Raw genomic sequence first — 16,016 nt, 5'->3', positions numbered from 1 at the left:
TGGATTTTCATTTCTTCAGCCTTCCTTGCCTTCACCTCTTTGATCCCAGCTCTCGTGTATCTGTCTTGTATGTGTGGAGCCTGCAGCTCGTGTAGGCACATTAGTCTGTCAGCGGTGAAATGGCCGTGGCTGACAGGTCTCAGGAAGGCAGCGGGAGACAGGTGCTGAAGAGGTCTGACTGACTGATGGCTCAGCGGATATGTTGAGAGCCTGAGAGGAGATGATAGCAGGGCAATGGTGAGGGGGCTCATATTCCACAACAGCTCCTTCCATGTCACTCGTGGCCCCCTCCTGCTCACTCGCCCATGTATCTCTCCCAGTTCTCTGCTGCTGCTCCTTTATTGCCACCTGTTGCCTTCCAAGGGCTGTTGCATCCTCTTGAAGCAGTGAAGCGTTGCCCTGATGTCACTTTCTCTCCTTTCTTGTCCACTTTATCTCTTTCCTCTCCTTTTTCTTATCCATCATACGCTCACTCATCTTTTTTGCTCCCATGTGTCCATGATGACATGAATGCAGCAGCTGCCCCTTTTCTCGCTCATTCTTGACCTCTTCTCTGTATCACCCTGCCCCCTCCCTTGAACGGATTCCTGGCTGTTCTCTGAGGATGGGTAGGCGTAGGCGTATCACTTGTTCCCCTGCTCGCTCGCATTCCCTGGGGCAGGAATGTGCCCTTGTAGCTCAAAGTCACGCAAAGCAAAAGTGGTCTCACTGTGTTTGGAACCAAAGAGGAGGAAGGAAGAGGTCAGTGATTATGGCCGTGACAGTGGAGCTCCTATCCTCTGCTCCTTTAGTCTTTCTGCAGCCTTTTAAGTGAGTGACAGCAAATTGGAAATGAACATATGTGCATCCCTGCCAAGTGCCTTTTCTGCTCCTCCACGCCTCTGCTCTTACCACGACTGTGCCAAAGCCACCGGCTGGGCGCTAATTTCATATTTGAGTTTGAAACCCCCGTGCCGTCCTCGTCTGAGGGTAATTTTTTTACACCCAGGGGCGCCATGCATGGAGCAGTTCCGGTTCACTGTTGTTTAATTACACATTGATGCTGGGAGCAGATGCTGGGATGTGGGAGTGTGTTTGCATATAGCCATACAAATAAACACACACACAAATACATTATCCTGCAGTCACATATGTGTATGTTTCTCTGGTTGTGAGTCAGTCTAAAAGACAATTTGTCAGAGTATAATGGAAGAAGAAGAAGAGTTGGATTGGATTAGGTTTTTATTAGCAGAGTTGTCTGGTGTTGTGGCTGGCTTCTTGCCCCTCCACTATCAACCAATCCTCAGATGGTGTCCAGGATTGTTGCAGGAATGGCAGAGTGGCAGCTCTGTCCGCAGACACCAGGCCCTGCTAAAAGTGGAGACAAAAAAAATCTTTTTGTTTGCATTTCTAGAAATGTCCTATCCCCTTATGAATATGTTCAGCTTCATCAACGTCAAAGTGGAATCCTCAAGCGGACAATCAGACAGTGATGCCCATTCATTTTTTACAGCCAGAATCCAGAGCTGCACCATTAACTGCAGGGAACAGGCATTATTGTGATTTTCACTCATCAGACTTGGTATCCCAGGATGTTCCCCTGCCTTTCACACAGAGAGCTGAAGAAGCAAAAAGCTGTCTTTTCTCTGGAGATACTGTATAATAGTTGTTTCAGCTGTTAAAACACACTGTGTCGAGTTTATCTGATTTAAATTTGTGAGTTTTATTTTTTTTTTTTTCTACCATTCAATTTTTTCTAATCTGATATTATGTTAGTACCTTCGGGTACTTTGAGGAGCACAGTCTTTGAATATCAAGCCACTTTACGTTCTCCCAAATCTTTCCTCCTACACTCTATTGATTTTGAGCATATAAATGATTATTAAATTGCAGATGTCATAATAGGAGCAGCTCAAGTGGAAAATTGGTTCTTTTGATTAGTACTGTATGACTCCAGCTATACTGCAGTACAAAGGATTCTCATAGAACTAACTGAGTAATTTCACAGTTAAAATAGAATAATAATACCATAATACCATTTCGAGGTTCCTGGATGACGTTCATCTTAAGACAGACATATACATGTTAGATAGATTCATAAACTGACTTGAATAGTAACATTTGAAGAGAGATGGAAACAGGTTACATTCCAGCCTTAATGCAGCAAAGTAGTCTAGAGCGCTTGATTTCTTTATTGCTTGCTCTCACCCCCTCTCAGCTATAACATGTTTATGTGTTTGAGATGACCTGGCTGAGTGCGCGGTTGCTCAGTTTTTATTTGGCTTCAGGACTCTACCCCTTGGCTGAGGCTGTGGCGTCCACCCATGCGTTGGCTCAGCTGACTGCACTGATACAAAGCTCTGTGTTACACAGGTGTGTGGCTTGCTCTGCCAGCCAGAGAAAGAACAAATGGGTCCACAGACAGTTTGGCGTGCCACACTAGTTGGCTGTAGCTGCTCAGTAGCCATCCTGCCACAGCCCTCCCTCTGTGTGAGGCGGAGAATGTGATCACAGCCACACTCATCCTCAGGTGCTGGAGGGAAACGGTGCTCTCAGAGCCTAATTGGCAGGACTCTGGCCCATCTCGCCAGGCAGCTCTGCCCTCACAGGACCCCTCCTCCCTACCTCCCCATCCTCACTGCCCAAAAAGCCGTACTCGTTTCAGTGATCCACGCTGGAAGTCAAATTCCATTAATCAAATCATAGCAGAGTACGCTCTTGAAATACCAACGAGCCGACTGCATGCTAATGAGGCAGGAAGAGGATGTGGGAAGGGGGAGGAAAAAGGCGAAGATATGTGTGTGTGTGTGTGTGTGTGTGAGTGTGTTGGGACAGGTTTCTAGACAGTCACCCCATAAGCTTACTGAATGGGGGAGGAGAAACTGGGCTGGGGTGATGAAGGGGCTGGTAACCAGAGGTGTCTGTATTCAGATCACCCCCTGTCTGCCCACAGGTCTGCCTCTGTTTCCTCTACGTCTGCATCCTCGATTGTGTCTTTACACCTTTTACTTAACACACTTGTAGTCTAGCCAACATAGTGAGAACAAGGCGTTGACTCCAGCATGTGCTCCACAATGAATCATACTTTGTGGCATCATACAAACGGGCAGAACATGAGAAGCGTGTAAAATGAGATACCTGTGATCCCTCATTACAGGTTATTGCCTTAATGTGAGTGATTCTTTCTCAGATTGTTTTCATTTGTGGAAGTATTTCCTACACTCTTTGTTTTCAGTAGCTGCTTCCTTTCCCCTGCTTTATACACAGAGTTGAATTATTCTGCAGCTGATTTTGAAGTAGGATCACAGCTATGTGAGCCCCACTGCTACTTCCAGAGTCGTCCTCGTTCCCTTTCCTAGAGCGCTCCTCCCTAATTAATAATCATAATCAGTGGCATCCTCTGACTGATGATCTCTCCCAGTGGAATAACCATCGCTACAGTGGTTATGATAGCTGTAATAATATTTAAAGTAATAGTAATAGCTGTAATACATTTAAAGGCTTACATCAGCCTGCTAATCTCCAGGATTTATGAGATGAGAATATGTCAGTCACTGTGAAGGAGGTTGCTGCAGGCTATTGAAAATTAGCTTTCTCTTTCTGTGTGCAGATTTGAAACATTAGTTGTGATTTTCTGTCAGAAACCATTTCCACATTTAAAAGGAAGTACGAGAATAGAGGCGGAAAGCAGGCTGGTTAACACCCTTTTGTCAAAACACTTGGATCCAAATGCAACTCAGTCATACTGATGCCTCCAAACACCCACAGGCAGGATATCCTGTACATTATGGTTATAAATTGTTGTGGGAGAGCAGCAATCAAGCATCGCTTGTGTTTCCTGTTTCTAGTTCAATATAAGGCCATTATTTATGGGCAAGAGACATTACTTCACTGCACCAGACTTTCATTATCCAAACTTTGAATGGATAAAGCTGCTATAATCACCATATATTTATATTAACACTCGATCAAGTTTGGATTATGTCAAGACTGAAGACTAGACAGCTGAAGATCCAAATACTCTCTAAGGAGGTACACTCAGATTTGTTACACTACTGTTTTAACATTACTCATGCAAATGCAGTGATCAATATGAAACAATATGCTTAGGGGCTGCAGGAAACTCCATCAGCATTTAGAAAGGCATCAAAAATCCCTTCAGACCTGCAGCTGTTACAGAACCGTGTAACGTCTCTTATAAGTGATGTGCAATATGTTTGAGCGGTAATCTCTTTACAGCATCTTCAGTGTGTAATATCTATGTATATGAGATCTGACAGTCCTGGCTCTGGGTTCACTGTCTCACATTTAGTCTGAGAGCCTTCCAACAGCTCTCAAACACAGAACCTGGGAAATACAGCTCTCATAAAAATTGAATTTCAGGTGTTTAGCATTTCACTGCATAACACCTCAAAACCGTCTTTTTGTGTAACCGGTTTTTGAGCATTTTGTTCTGTGCCAGAGGGGGAAGGAGACAGATAAGGGATTAACTGTGACTGTTGAGCTTTTTTGGAGAAATAGAGCTGCAGTGTGGGCACGGTGCCATGTGGTGATGGTGATGCTGGGCAGAGGGTATGGAGGCCCACCGTTCATGCTCTACACGGGATTAGAGCAGTGAGTGCAGGGGTCAGTCCAGCTAATGGGGCTCATATGTAGGGACAGAGGAGGTGGATAGATGGGGGAGGTTGCGGAGGGTGGGGCTCGATATGGGGCAGAGTTTACATGGGTTTTAAAGTCCAGTCATTGGAAATTAGGTGGAGACGGAGACAAAGTGTGGTGTAATTAGGGAGCTGTGCTGGTCTTATCTGACACAAACATCAGCTGTCTGCCATCACATTGTCTCATCAGTTTCTATGTGGCTTATTGAAGTCTGAGAACAAAACTGTTGCTGATCATAGTGATCATCGGAGTTATCGTGGATGGGGCTTGGAAAATACAAATTTATGGACACATTGAGATTGAACACTAACCTTGAATTTGTTTTGTTTTTTTTCTTTCCAGGGAGCGAAGCAAGGACCGCCACAAGTCCCGCAGTAAAGACAGTCGCTCCGAAAAATCCGTAACGATTAACACACCGCCCGCAGAGCCACTGCTGGGTGACTCGTCTGTCCGGGGGGAGCAGGTCCAGGTGAGGCTGAACACAAATCCTAACACTGCACTATCGCTCAAACACAATCATGCATCACCAAACCACTTCAGTTCTGTACGGCCGCCTTTTAGATACCATTACTAAATAATTGCTTTACAGACACTGCTAATGTCAGACAGAAGTCCCCTAGTCTGCATTATGACAGATTTGGATCACTGGAGATTTATCAGTCACTAGAGAAATGAGTTGGAATCATAATAAGACAGGCCATCTGGTATTTGAAGGCAAAACAGGAGGGTCGGCCCACTTTTACCACAGTCTGCACTTTTACTTTCAGGAAATCTATCACTGACAGATATCTGCTACAGGGTGGGGATGCAGCAGGCATCGATATCCCTCCCTCACCAAGATAGATCAGGCCAAACTAAAACAGCAGCAACAGTTTTTGATTCAAACCCTCCTCTCTGAAGTCCTGCTGACTTCGATGGTTGTGAATGGATTCTGTGATGGGTTGTTTGATAAAAGAGAAATATAAGGTGGGAAACTGTTTATCATATAATATTTTGGCTGGTGTAGGACACGTTATCACAGGTTCAGTATTTGTAGAACATAAAGTAATGTATTGGCAACACCGTCAATGTGTTTGGCCTTTTGTTTCATACACATTGTTCACACCAAATAAACAGCCTACTGGCTCATGTTTTAGTTTCATATACCAGACACCCACTTAATCATGTTTATTGGATTCAGATAAAAGGCAGAACAAATAAAAGATAAGAAGTTAGCATGCTAAGACGTGAAATTCCTTCTAGCACTAATGGTGAGAGAAAAGGAGTAATAGCCAATTTGTTTCCTTTGGTTTTGTGTGGTGTTTTTCAGGCAGGAAACATGATCATTTTTATGATCCTTAATAAAGAGAACAAGCTATAGAAAGGTTGACTATAGGCCAACTGGGATTTGAACATAACCTGAAATTATTAAGGCTGAAGTGTCAGTATTCTAACATGTGATGTAGTGTCACATCATGCCTGGCTTCCAGCGTTAGACATTTCTAACACTGACACTTGAAACCTCAGTCTGCTTTTGTGTCACAGTTGATGCAGTTTTTTTGTTTTTTTTTGTTTCTGGATTTGAGATTGTGGTTTGGTGTTGAAAACAACTCCTCAGCTTAGTTGATGAGGACAACTAGTAATCACTGAGGTCCCAGTGAGTCAGAGGACTGACCTCTTTACTTCTGCCTGTCTCTTCCCTGTGTCTTTTGTCTGCGTTCATATGCTCAAAGACATGAACTTACTCATAGTTTGGCTGCAAGTGAATAAACCACCTTTCACATCTGGTATCCAGATCTAAAAGCCTATATATCTGCGGTAAGTGTTTGTAGCTTAAACCAGCTCAAATGCTTTCAGATATTAAAGTAAGTTGAGGGTTTTAATTGCGTTTTGAAGAGCAGTTGATCAATTGTCTGTCTTGTGAAATGCTGGCAGTTCTTATGCAGTTCTTATGCTCATTATGCACGGAAAGCAGGAATTTCAAGACTTGCTGCTGGCAAGAGTCAAATGCACCGAACGACACAGGAGATGGAGATTTTAGCAGACAGGCGTCCGTGGTTTACCCGAGACTGACCCGGTGTTTCAGCCAAACAACTGTCTGGCACAGTGGCGCTCATCAAGTGTTGGTCTTAACCCGCTCAAGGGAAAAGATGACAACTACAAACACACACTGACTATCCAGCTTTCACGATCCTTCACTGACCTACTTGGTGCTCGCTTTCCTTTGTGGCAAGACTCGTTAGCAGAGCCCATGTACCTGTGACTGTGTTTTTTTGTGTCTAATTTTAACACGACAGGATTTGCCACTGAGCACAGCCATCTTCAGTGTTTTGCTCTTCATGTCTTATTCATGCTGAGGCCTGCAGTGGTGCTGCTGACAGGGCGGGGAGTGTTTGGCTTTAGTTTGAGTAATCACGGCCACCAATTCTACTGAGAGAGGATCAGCACAAATCCGCGTGTGTGGGTGTTTGTGTCACATATGCTCCTGTATGTGAATGTTTTGTGTCTGTGTGCGTCACACTTGTCTCAGACTTTAACTGTGCAGCACCGCGCTCGTTACTCCACTGCTGGGACTTAATCACAGTCTTGGCTGACAGAGCAGCGCGTCGCTCCAGGCAGGGATGCCCTCCCAATCCGACGCACAAGTTTCTCACGGCTGTGACGCCTCACCACAGGAATTCGAAAAGAAGAGGGTTTACTCTACATGTAAATGTGTCAGGAAGCCCTCGTGAGATGCTCAAGAGGGATAGGTTGACATTTTTGGAAACACAGTACCATGTCAGTGTGTTGAGTGTAGATTTGCCATCAAGTGGGCAGTTATCTTAGCATAAAGACTGGAAATGCAGGAAAACGGCTAGTCTGGCCCTGTCTGGGGGTAACAAAATCCTACCAGTCCCCTGAAAGTAATTAACATGTTGTATCTCGATTGTTTAATCCCTTTAAAAGGTTTATGTAGGATTAAACAGAGCTGATGTAACATGTTAATTACTGGGCTTTAGAGGTGTTCATAGGCACGTTTAGGTACCTTTAGATAGAGGCCTTGCTTCCAGTTTTGGCGCTAAGCTATTCTAAGCATCTGTGGACTCCAACCCCATATTATGAGAGGAAATATTCCCAAATATTACAAACTGAAAAGCATTCTGTATTTTTGAACTTTTGTTCAAAATGAGCCACTTCACTCCACTTCATCTGCGAATTGGTTTCAGCAGCACTTGTAAATGAGGCTGATCTTCATGTTACCAAAGATGGCTTGTTTGAACAAAACACTTCCATCAAGTCGCTCCAATTTCAGGAGGCAGGCCAAAGCTCCAGGCTGTGTGGTAATGTGTGAATGTGAAAACTACAAGCGCTTGTTGAGCAGCAGAATCTGAGTGGGAACAGGTGGTTTGAGTAGATGTTTGTGGAAAGTCCACTTCTGCCTTATTTTGCTGGTTGTCTGTTTGGAAAAGACAATGGAGGTGAGTTGAGCCTGGGCTGAGGTATGGCCCCTCTGTAGGCGGACTGGTACTAAATCATGTGAGGAATTAGGTCAATTTGTCAAGTTGTTATTGTTGTATGTAACTGGATATTGAAGCAGATAGTGAGAGGTAGAATGGTTCAGGCCAATGTAGCGTATTAGTTTTGCAGCTTATGAGTGTGTGGTGGAGCAGTATGAGTAGTATGAGGTGTCAAACAGGACAAATGTGATAGTTTTAGACCATGAGGCATTGCTTGAGAATTAGCACCTTCCTGTTCTAACAGAAAGAGAGAGAGAAAAAGCTGGGATTATTATTTTTAGATGTTCGTCTGCACTGGTGGATGAGCAGAGCACAGTCACTGCCATGGGTGAATATGGGATTTTCTTCAGCAGTCTGCAAAGCATGCTGGCCCTGCATTCAGGTGCTCGTGTTCATTTGTGCAATGATCATCATGATTTCTGGCAGATAAACAGTTTGGCTCAAAATGCACTTGAACCTGTCTGATCTACATGGCTGCCATGTGATTGCGCAACATTTGTAGTTTACGTTCAAACTCAGCATCTTAAACATCTTATGTGTGTTGTCCTCACACTGAGGTCTTGTGCGTTGAAGTCCATATTTCCTCTGTCCTATCGGTGCTTACTACAGACCACATAGGTACTGATGCTGTTTCCATATTATAAGTACATTTAAAAGGACCATTACACACTAACTATTTAACTAACTCTTTTCGTCTTGACTTGTGCTACTTAATCTCCCACTGTTTCACCTTCCTCTCAACCTCCCAGTTCACTTAGCCCAACTAAGCTCTGCTGCAGTGTGGTCTCAGTAGCTCACCGTCCCACTCTGGACTTTAGTAGGGTAAGCAGCGGCACCACTCTTGGCGTTTCTTAGCAGAACGTGGCGCTGGTATAGCTCTGCCGCCCCTGACTTTGCTGAGGCACACATGCAGCCATGGCGGACTCTTGGAAGAGGCAGAGCACTTGCGTTCATGTTTGGGATCTCTTCCCTGTGGCTCCTGGCTCAGTCTCCTGTGAGACAGAATCCTGCGGAGCTTCACGGTTATCCTGGCACTGTGTCTGTGCTTGTTGTAAGCTGCATGCTCTGTGGGTGGGCATAGCAGGAGAGAGAAAGAAAGACTCCATGGTAGATCTGGAGAAAGCATTCTTGTGTGGGGTAGATTTTTTTATACAATTTTACAACTTTATTAATTAATTCTGATCACCCTCTTAACTTAGGGGAGTGACAGAGATATGGAGTGATACACAACAAAGGTCACAGGACATACTCGAACTGGGAAAGTTCATGGTCAGCAGGTCTTTGCGAAGTTGTTTAGCACTCGAAGCTGAACTTTGGCTCAACGGTCAAGTTGAAGTCAGCACAATGAAATGATCTGTCTCTCTTTTTAATATTTTAGGTCAGTGTTTTGTCTGGGATATTGTAAGCTGCACTGTGATGTCTAATGTGATGACTCACCGATGTGTTTTTGACAGTGAAGCTCTACGGCACAGAGGAAAAAGATATACCAGGTTTTAGATACACCCACACACACACACACACACTATTAAGTAGGATATGTTCAGTGTGGGTTTCAGTCAACACAGAGCATCACCTGACTACACCCTGGAAAACACACTGTCTGGGTGTTGTATTTTACGGTTGATTAGTTAGTTGAATTTTGTCCTGCCTTTCCTACATCCACACAAGCACACACACACACACACACACACACACACTAACATACATGCCAGTGGCAGCTCAGCGACACCACAGTGCTCACTGGGTCAGAAGCAATGAACGGTGAGTGGCGCTGAGGCGAGAGGCGAGCAAAGAATAAGGGTGGGGGGATGAGAGAGGATGCCTTGGGGAGAGATGGATAAAAGCGAGGGAGGGAGGAAGGAAGGAGGGAGAGTAGCAATGAGAATCAGAGAAACATATTTTTGGGTGGATGCTGAAACAGTCTAACGTGGTTTCCACTCTGGACTGGGGGTGTTTATTTTTTTATACTCCCTCTATCCATCCATTCAGTTATCCTGCACTCCACTCACATCATCACATGTGATCTTCTCCTCACCCCTGCCCCAACTCTGCTTCCTCTCCCCTGCTCTTTGCACTCCCTCCCTGTCTGCCTTTCTCCATAAAGCCCGGTACATTATGTGGCAATTTAAGCGCACGGTCCAATACAATACCTCCTAAGGCATGATGGGAAAGATTTCTGTAAGAAGACAGATAAAGCGGGGGCCGGGCTGCAGATCAGCACAGAGTCAGGGAGCTCCCACACACTGAGGTGGAGTGGGGAATGGAGAGAAGTTACTGAGTGTAGAGACGATGTTTGTGTGAGCAGGAGGTAAAGTTTGCCAGTTGAGGATTTCAGGATGCAGTCACCAACGGTGATGGAGGATGGCGACGAAATTTTGCAGGTGCTTGAGGTTTGCAAGGCTGTAGAGGAGATAAAGGAAGTGATTGTCACCACCATAGAAGAAGACTCTAATGCTAACTCACCTCCATTGGCCAGCTGTAAACCTGGAACTAAACAAAGCCAGGTAAGACTGGCAGGTTCAATGGGCTAACATGCTCTGTGATACAGCCATAAATGTGTTAGAGGTTGATAATTTCATATGTTAACTTCTCCTGAGGGTATTTATAATTTTTGCAAAATTAGAAGTTCTGTGTATTCTGCTCTTTCTGTGAATTTCAAATATCCTGTTTGCTTCTCTACCTTGGTGCTGCTCAACTGTCAGTCTCCCATTGTCTCACAGTCACTTGACTTTCCTGTGAATTAGTCAAACAGACTGTTTTAAGTGTTTCCCATCCTTGCACTGACAAGTTCTTGGCATGCTGTCCACAGTTTGAACAAACGTGGTTTTAAATGGCTGTGAAGAACTCTTAGGGAATGCATGTTACTATATTTCACAAACACCTTGCCTCCCTGGAGTGACTAGAGTGCACTTGTTCCTGCACTGAGCAGGGGCCTTTGTTTGCAGCCCACTTACAGCTGAACAACAGAAAACAGGCTTTTAGTGGACATTTGATTTACTGTGAGAGACAATAGCTGCTATATATACTCTAGTGGGAATAAAGCCAGAAAATATTCTGTTGAAAGCTTTGTAAATGCACACTGGCTCACTTAACGTGGTAGTGTATGCTGCTGCTGTGCTATATTTGCTTGCTTATGTTTGCAAAAACACATAACGTTGTCAGAGCATCTTTTTAAGACTAATCACTTCTTTACTGCTCAGCTTTTTGTGTTTGCACTGTGAGCTTGGCTCTGGGCTTGTGCCAGTTGTAGTTACTGGATAAAGAAGTTATGCAGGTTGGTATGTGACTTTATCTGCAAATTGAGCTGTAATTTCACCCAGGACCAGAGCTGAATATTTTAACCATTTGTGACGTTTGTTTTTTTTGGCAAAAACCAGGTGGAACAGTCACAGGATTTATCAGAACGCCCCAAAGGCCTTTTTGAATGATGGCCCATACATCAGACAATCCCTCCGATTCCAACAATCAGCCCCTGTAGTGCAGCACGATGCATCCAGACAAGTGTGTGTGTGTGTGGAGTTCAGATGTGTTGGCTGGATGTGTTTAAAGCTCAGCGGCTTCCGTATCGTGTTGCACTACGTGGTTTGCAGCCGTGCCAAAGTTTCATCAAAGAAATACTTTGATGGCACATTCTGTGTCTTATCAAACCTCTCTTTCAACGTGCTTTTGAAACTAACTCTGCTTAACCGCTGTTAGTGCCGCTTGAATCCTCCTGGGTGGAATGTGATGGACAGAGATTTCCTCAAGCGTTGGCTCCACATGTTGCTGTTACACATGCTTGCTTCAGTGCTGGATTACTGCTCTTTTTAAACGCACAGTTTAGACCCACAGTTTTCCTTCAGTCCTTTTGGTGTTGCAGGTAGCGGCGTCAAAATATTAATGTTAATGCCTGCAGCTCAACTTGGAGTCTAAGAAATGATTATGGCTATTGTTCACTATTTGTGGAGATTTTCCTAATCTCCAACTGTCTTTTCATTTATTACCTGCCCTCTTGTAATCACCCTCCAACCTCTCCTCTCTTCTCTTCTCTTGTTGAGTGGTATCGAAGAACACGTCATATCAGATGTTTCTGTTATTCATCTCTTTAGTTTCTTCTGGAACGCCTCAGCTCCTCCCAGCACAGGAGGAATTGCTTGTAAAACCTTGTCTCGGCTGAATAAATCACCACAGAGGTAGAGCAGGAGTAAAGCTGACAGGTGTTGAGTTGCAGTATGTGTATTCATGACTCTTATGTGGTTGTGTGGTAATCATCTCTGGCCCTTGAACTGCGACTGCTCTTAGTTTTCCCTCCTCTGTGGATCACTCCCCCTCTTGCCTGTAATTGATTGTCTTGTTATCGGACCGACTCTCGCCCTTCCCTTCCTCCTCTTTGTTCCAGCTCTCCTCACTGTTCCTCTCTGTTTCACCTATTTTCATGTGATGAATGGGACTGGGCCTCCTGCAAGCCTGCTGGTACTGAACCAGATCAGCCTGTGGCGACTGGTTAATCCCTTACGGGAATGTAGGTCACTAATGTCTATTTTTAGCCCTGTCAGCAGGGGGAAAGCCCAGGTATAGTGAGAATCCAACAACAACAAAAATAATTTGCTGTATTTAAACCATATCTGATGCACTCAAAAAGTAATTGAAAATGCAAAAGACATAAAATTATTGCTGAGTTTTGAAGCAGTGTGTGTTTTAGGGGTTTGGACAAAGGCGATGAGTGTTGATGAGTGTATCCCAGCCATGAAGCATGAGGACAGGTAATTCATGTCTCCCCCTGGGTGTTCTTGAGGTTTAATGTGGTCAGAGAGATGCTCTTCCTTACAAGTATTGATTTCCTTTCTCAAGCACACAGTGTGCTTGTCTTCAGCAGAGAGGCTGGGGTCAGGCAGGATTAAGACTTAAGAACAGTTAAGCAGGAAAGATGCACTTTGACATATTTACTCGCTCAGACAACAACAACAACAAAAAAAAAAAAAATCACAAGTGATGAGGAGATTTTTAAACATTACTGCATGTAAACTGTTTCAATGAATATCTCTCGTGTTGCTGTGTAACTGCTTAGCTTTCCTAGTTGTCATCCCTGATGATTTGTGAGTCCCTGTGTAACTGAGGCTTTTGGCTCATGTTTTGTGGAGCACTTATCTCTGCTCATACAAATAGAAAATAATGAGGTTTTGCTTACTTTTGTTCTCTATAGGGGATAGTTGATTCATGTGGGCAAAAAGCCTGTTGCATGTTTCTGAGTGGAGAGGGTCTCTCCAGCCCAGCTCTCATTATTAATGAAGTGACACTCATTGTGGTGTTCCAGAAACAATCTCCACTCTAATTGACTGGACTGAAATATGTATTATTTGATTATTTGTGGGTATGTTGCGGTTTTTTTTTGCTATTGATATAATAAATCTCCTACTGTAAAGTCAAATACTTACACTTGATATATATAATAATATACATATAGTATACAGTACACCGTGTGCATCAAATTTGTTGAGGTTTTCACAAACTACTGAACACTGAATATTCCTCTCTTTTTGTGTTAGGAAATAAAAACTATAATGATAATAGTTTTTATGGATAACCCTGAGGGGTTAGTGGGTTTTTTTCTTTTTCGGTAAAGTACAAATTTGACAAAACTCTCCAGCCAAAAAACTATGAAAGTATTACATCTATACATTTTTGTTTTTTTTTATCGTCACTTGGTTTATTGACTTGTATGAGGAAACAGGGCATAGGCACGCCGCCCCTCTAGCATAGATAAATGTCAGGCTGTGTCCACACAGGAATGCGGTAACATCTTCACACTGTGACCTGCTGAACTCAGGTCATGCATTCCACTGTCTGGTCAGTCACGATCTCTGGCTCAGTCTACAGCCCTGCAGACAGTGAGATGAGGATTTACGACCATATCGTCATGTCAGAGGTCACATGAGACTGAGGCGGTTTTGAGTGCTGGACTTCATCAAAGAGTGAAAACCTATAACAGCAACAGTTAACATGTCATCTCCTGTGAATGATAGTGCTGCTAAAAATAGAAATGTTTCTTAAGGACGATTATTTGGGGTTTAGAGTAAAATGCTTTACATGTGCGAGATTTTTCCTTGATTTAGTAACATTTGAATCCAGATGGTGTTTCCCTATGTTTTGCATAAATTACGGATGTTTTACTTCAGTTGTTACTTATTTAATCATAAATATTATAGAAACTGGAGATGCAAGGTTTTATTTTTGTAAAAGTTATATTCATGTTCAATACAAATTCAAATGGTGTTTTCAGTATGAAAATATTTTAAAAAACGTTGCTCTTATCCTGTAAAAATAGAGAAAATTCTCTCTAATTTTCTTCCTATCCAGAGCAGTATGTGCCTTTGCAGTATTGATAATCTGTATAGTAGTGACATTTCTGCTCTAAGTGAATGAACATAGACAGCAGCTTCTTTCTAGCTCTGTAGACAGCCTGAATGTGCTGCCACTGTCCCCCCGTTGTTCTGCTCTACCTCTGCTGTTTACACCCTGAGGCCAGAGGGAGAGTCTCAGTCCCAGTGCACCCCGTTCTCCTCCCCCTCCATCGCCCAACCCCCTCAGTCAAAAGTGATCATAATGCATCTCTTCCATGGCTCCCTCTCTGCTAATGTAAGGCTGCAAGCCTTAAAGTAGGACTCATCTACTGTGGTCTTGCATTTTGGTCCAAGTGTCCCTGAACTGTTATCGACAGTTCTTGCAGCAACATTCATTATCTGTCCTTCCTCACAGCCAGTGGCAGCGCTGGGCAGCTCACAGAGCCACGTTAACAGCCTGTTATGACTGCCATGTGAAGAGTCTTTATCTTTGTTGTTGTAACGGCTCTGCTCCGACACCACTGACCTTTATTATCTGCGGATGCAGTCGGGCCCAGACGTCAGCGTATAGTCCGGTTGGCGGCTCGCTCTGTTTACTTTTTCCCCTTCCCATCTCTCACATGCTTGGAAATAACAATGCTCACCTTTGCTGAGATGACATTTCAGACAAAAGCAATAATAATAATAATAGTAATAATAAATGGTGTGTTACAATGCAGGTTCACTGGTTATAGGAACATATGGTAAAGGGAATCCACTGAGTGAGGTAGAGTATTAGTCCCAAGGGAAAATTACAGTGAATAGGAGCTACAGAAACAGGCTGCCACTGAATGTTTGTTTTATGGTTTTAACTTACATCTTTTTTAGATTGTTTGTTTCTTCCTTTTCACATTCCCAGGATGACAACTGGGGTGAGACCACCACGGCCGTCACCGGCACATCAGAGCATAGCCTCTCTCAGGAAGATATTGTTCGCATCACCAAGGATCTGGAGGACAGCGTGGGGCTGGACTGTCGCCGTTACTTTACCCTGACTCTGGGCGTGATCCTGGGTCTGCTGGTGTTCCTCACTCCGCTGGCCTTCCTGGTCCTCCCCCATCTCCTCTGGCCGGAGAAGCTGCACAGCTGCGGCACGGCCTGCGAGGGCCTCTTCATCTCTGTGGCCTTCAAGCTGCTTATACTGCTGCTGGCTGTCTGGGCACTCTTCTTCAGGCCGCCACGGGCCGGCCTCCCACGGGTCTTTGTGTTCCGGGCACTGCTCGCTGTGCTGGTGTTCCTCTTCGTGGTCTCCTATTGGCTGTTCTATGGAGTGAGGATACTTGAGTCAGAGGTGAGTGAAGAGCAGGTTAAGAGAAGGAAATGCAGACATGAAATATTACAGCTGTCCCTGCTTACTTGAACCAAAACAGTACACGCATACATTAGATATTGTAATAGCAGTGAGAGAGGTCTGTTTTATTGTAGACACATTTGTGTGTTTCCTGTGTGTCATAATTTAAAGTCTCTGGTGATCACTCATTCATAATACTTGCACACACACACTTGGAATCCTTTGAAAATGGTCTAAATATTCATAGACTTT

The 16,016-nt window shown here is 44.0% G+C and overlaps 1 protein-coding gene across 2 annotated transcripts in view; it reads left to right on the top strand.

Annotated features, from left to right (window-relative positions):
* The window catches only part of LOC113127319 (vang-like protein 1), a 35,026-nt gene that overhangs the window by 8,433 nt on the left and 10,577 nt on the right, over positions 1–16,016 (top strand). For both annotated transcript variants that reach the window (XM_026301791.1, XM_026301790.1), the window contains exons 3-4: positions 4,981–5,107; positions 15,333–15,764. In XM_026301791.1, the coding sequence (XP_026157576.1) occupies positions 4,981–5,107; positions 15,333–15,764 (559 nt within the window). The remainder of the gene's footprint in view (positions 1–4,980; positions 5,108–15,332; positions 15,765–16,016) is intronic.

The sequence above is a fragment of the Mastacembelus armatus genome, chromosome 2, assembly GCF_900324485.2.
Source record: "Mastacembelus armatus chromosome 2, fMasArm1.2, whole genome shotgun sequence".
NCBI classification, from domain to species: Eukaryota; Metazoa; Chordata; class Actinopteri; order Synbranchiformes; family Mastacembelidae; genus Mastacembelus; species Mastacembelus armatus.
Note: the sequence above shows the minus strand (reverse complement) of the source record. Positions and strands in the feature narration are given on the sequence as shown.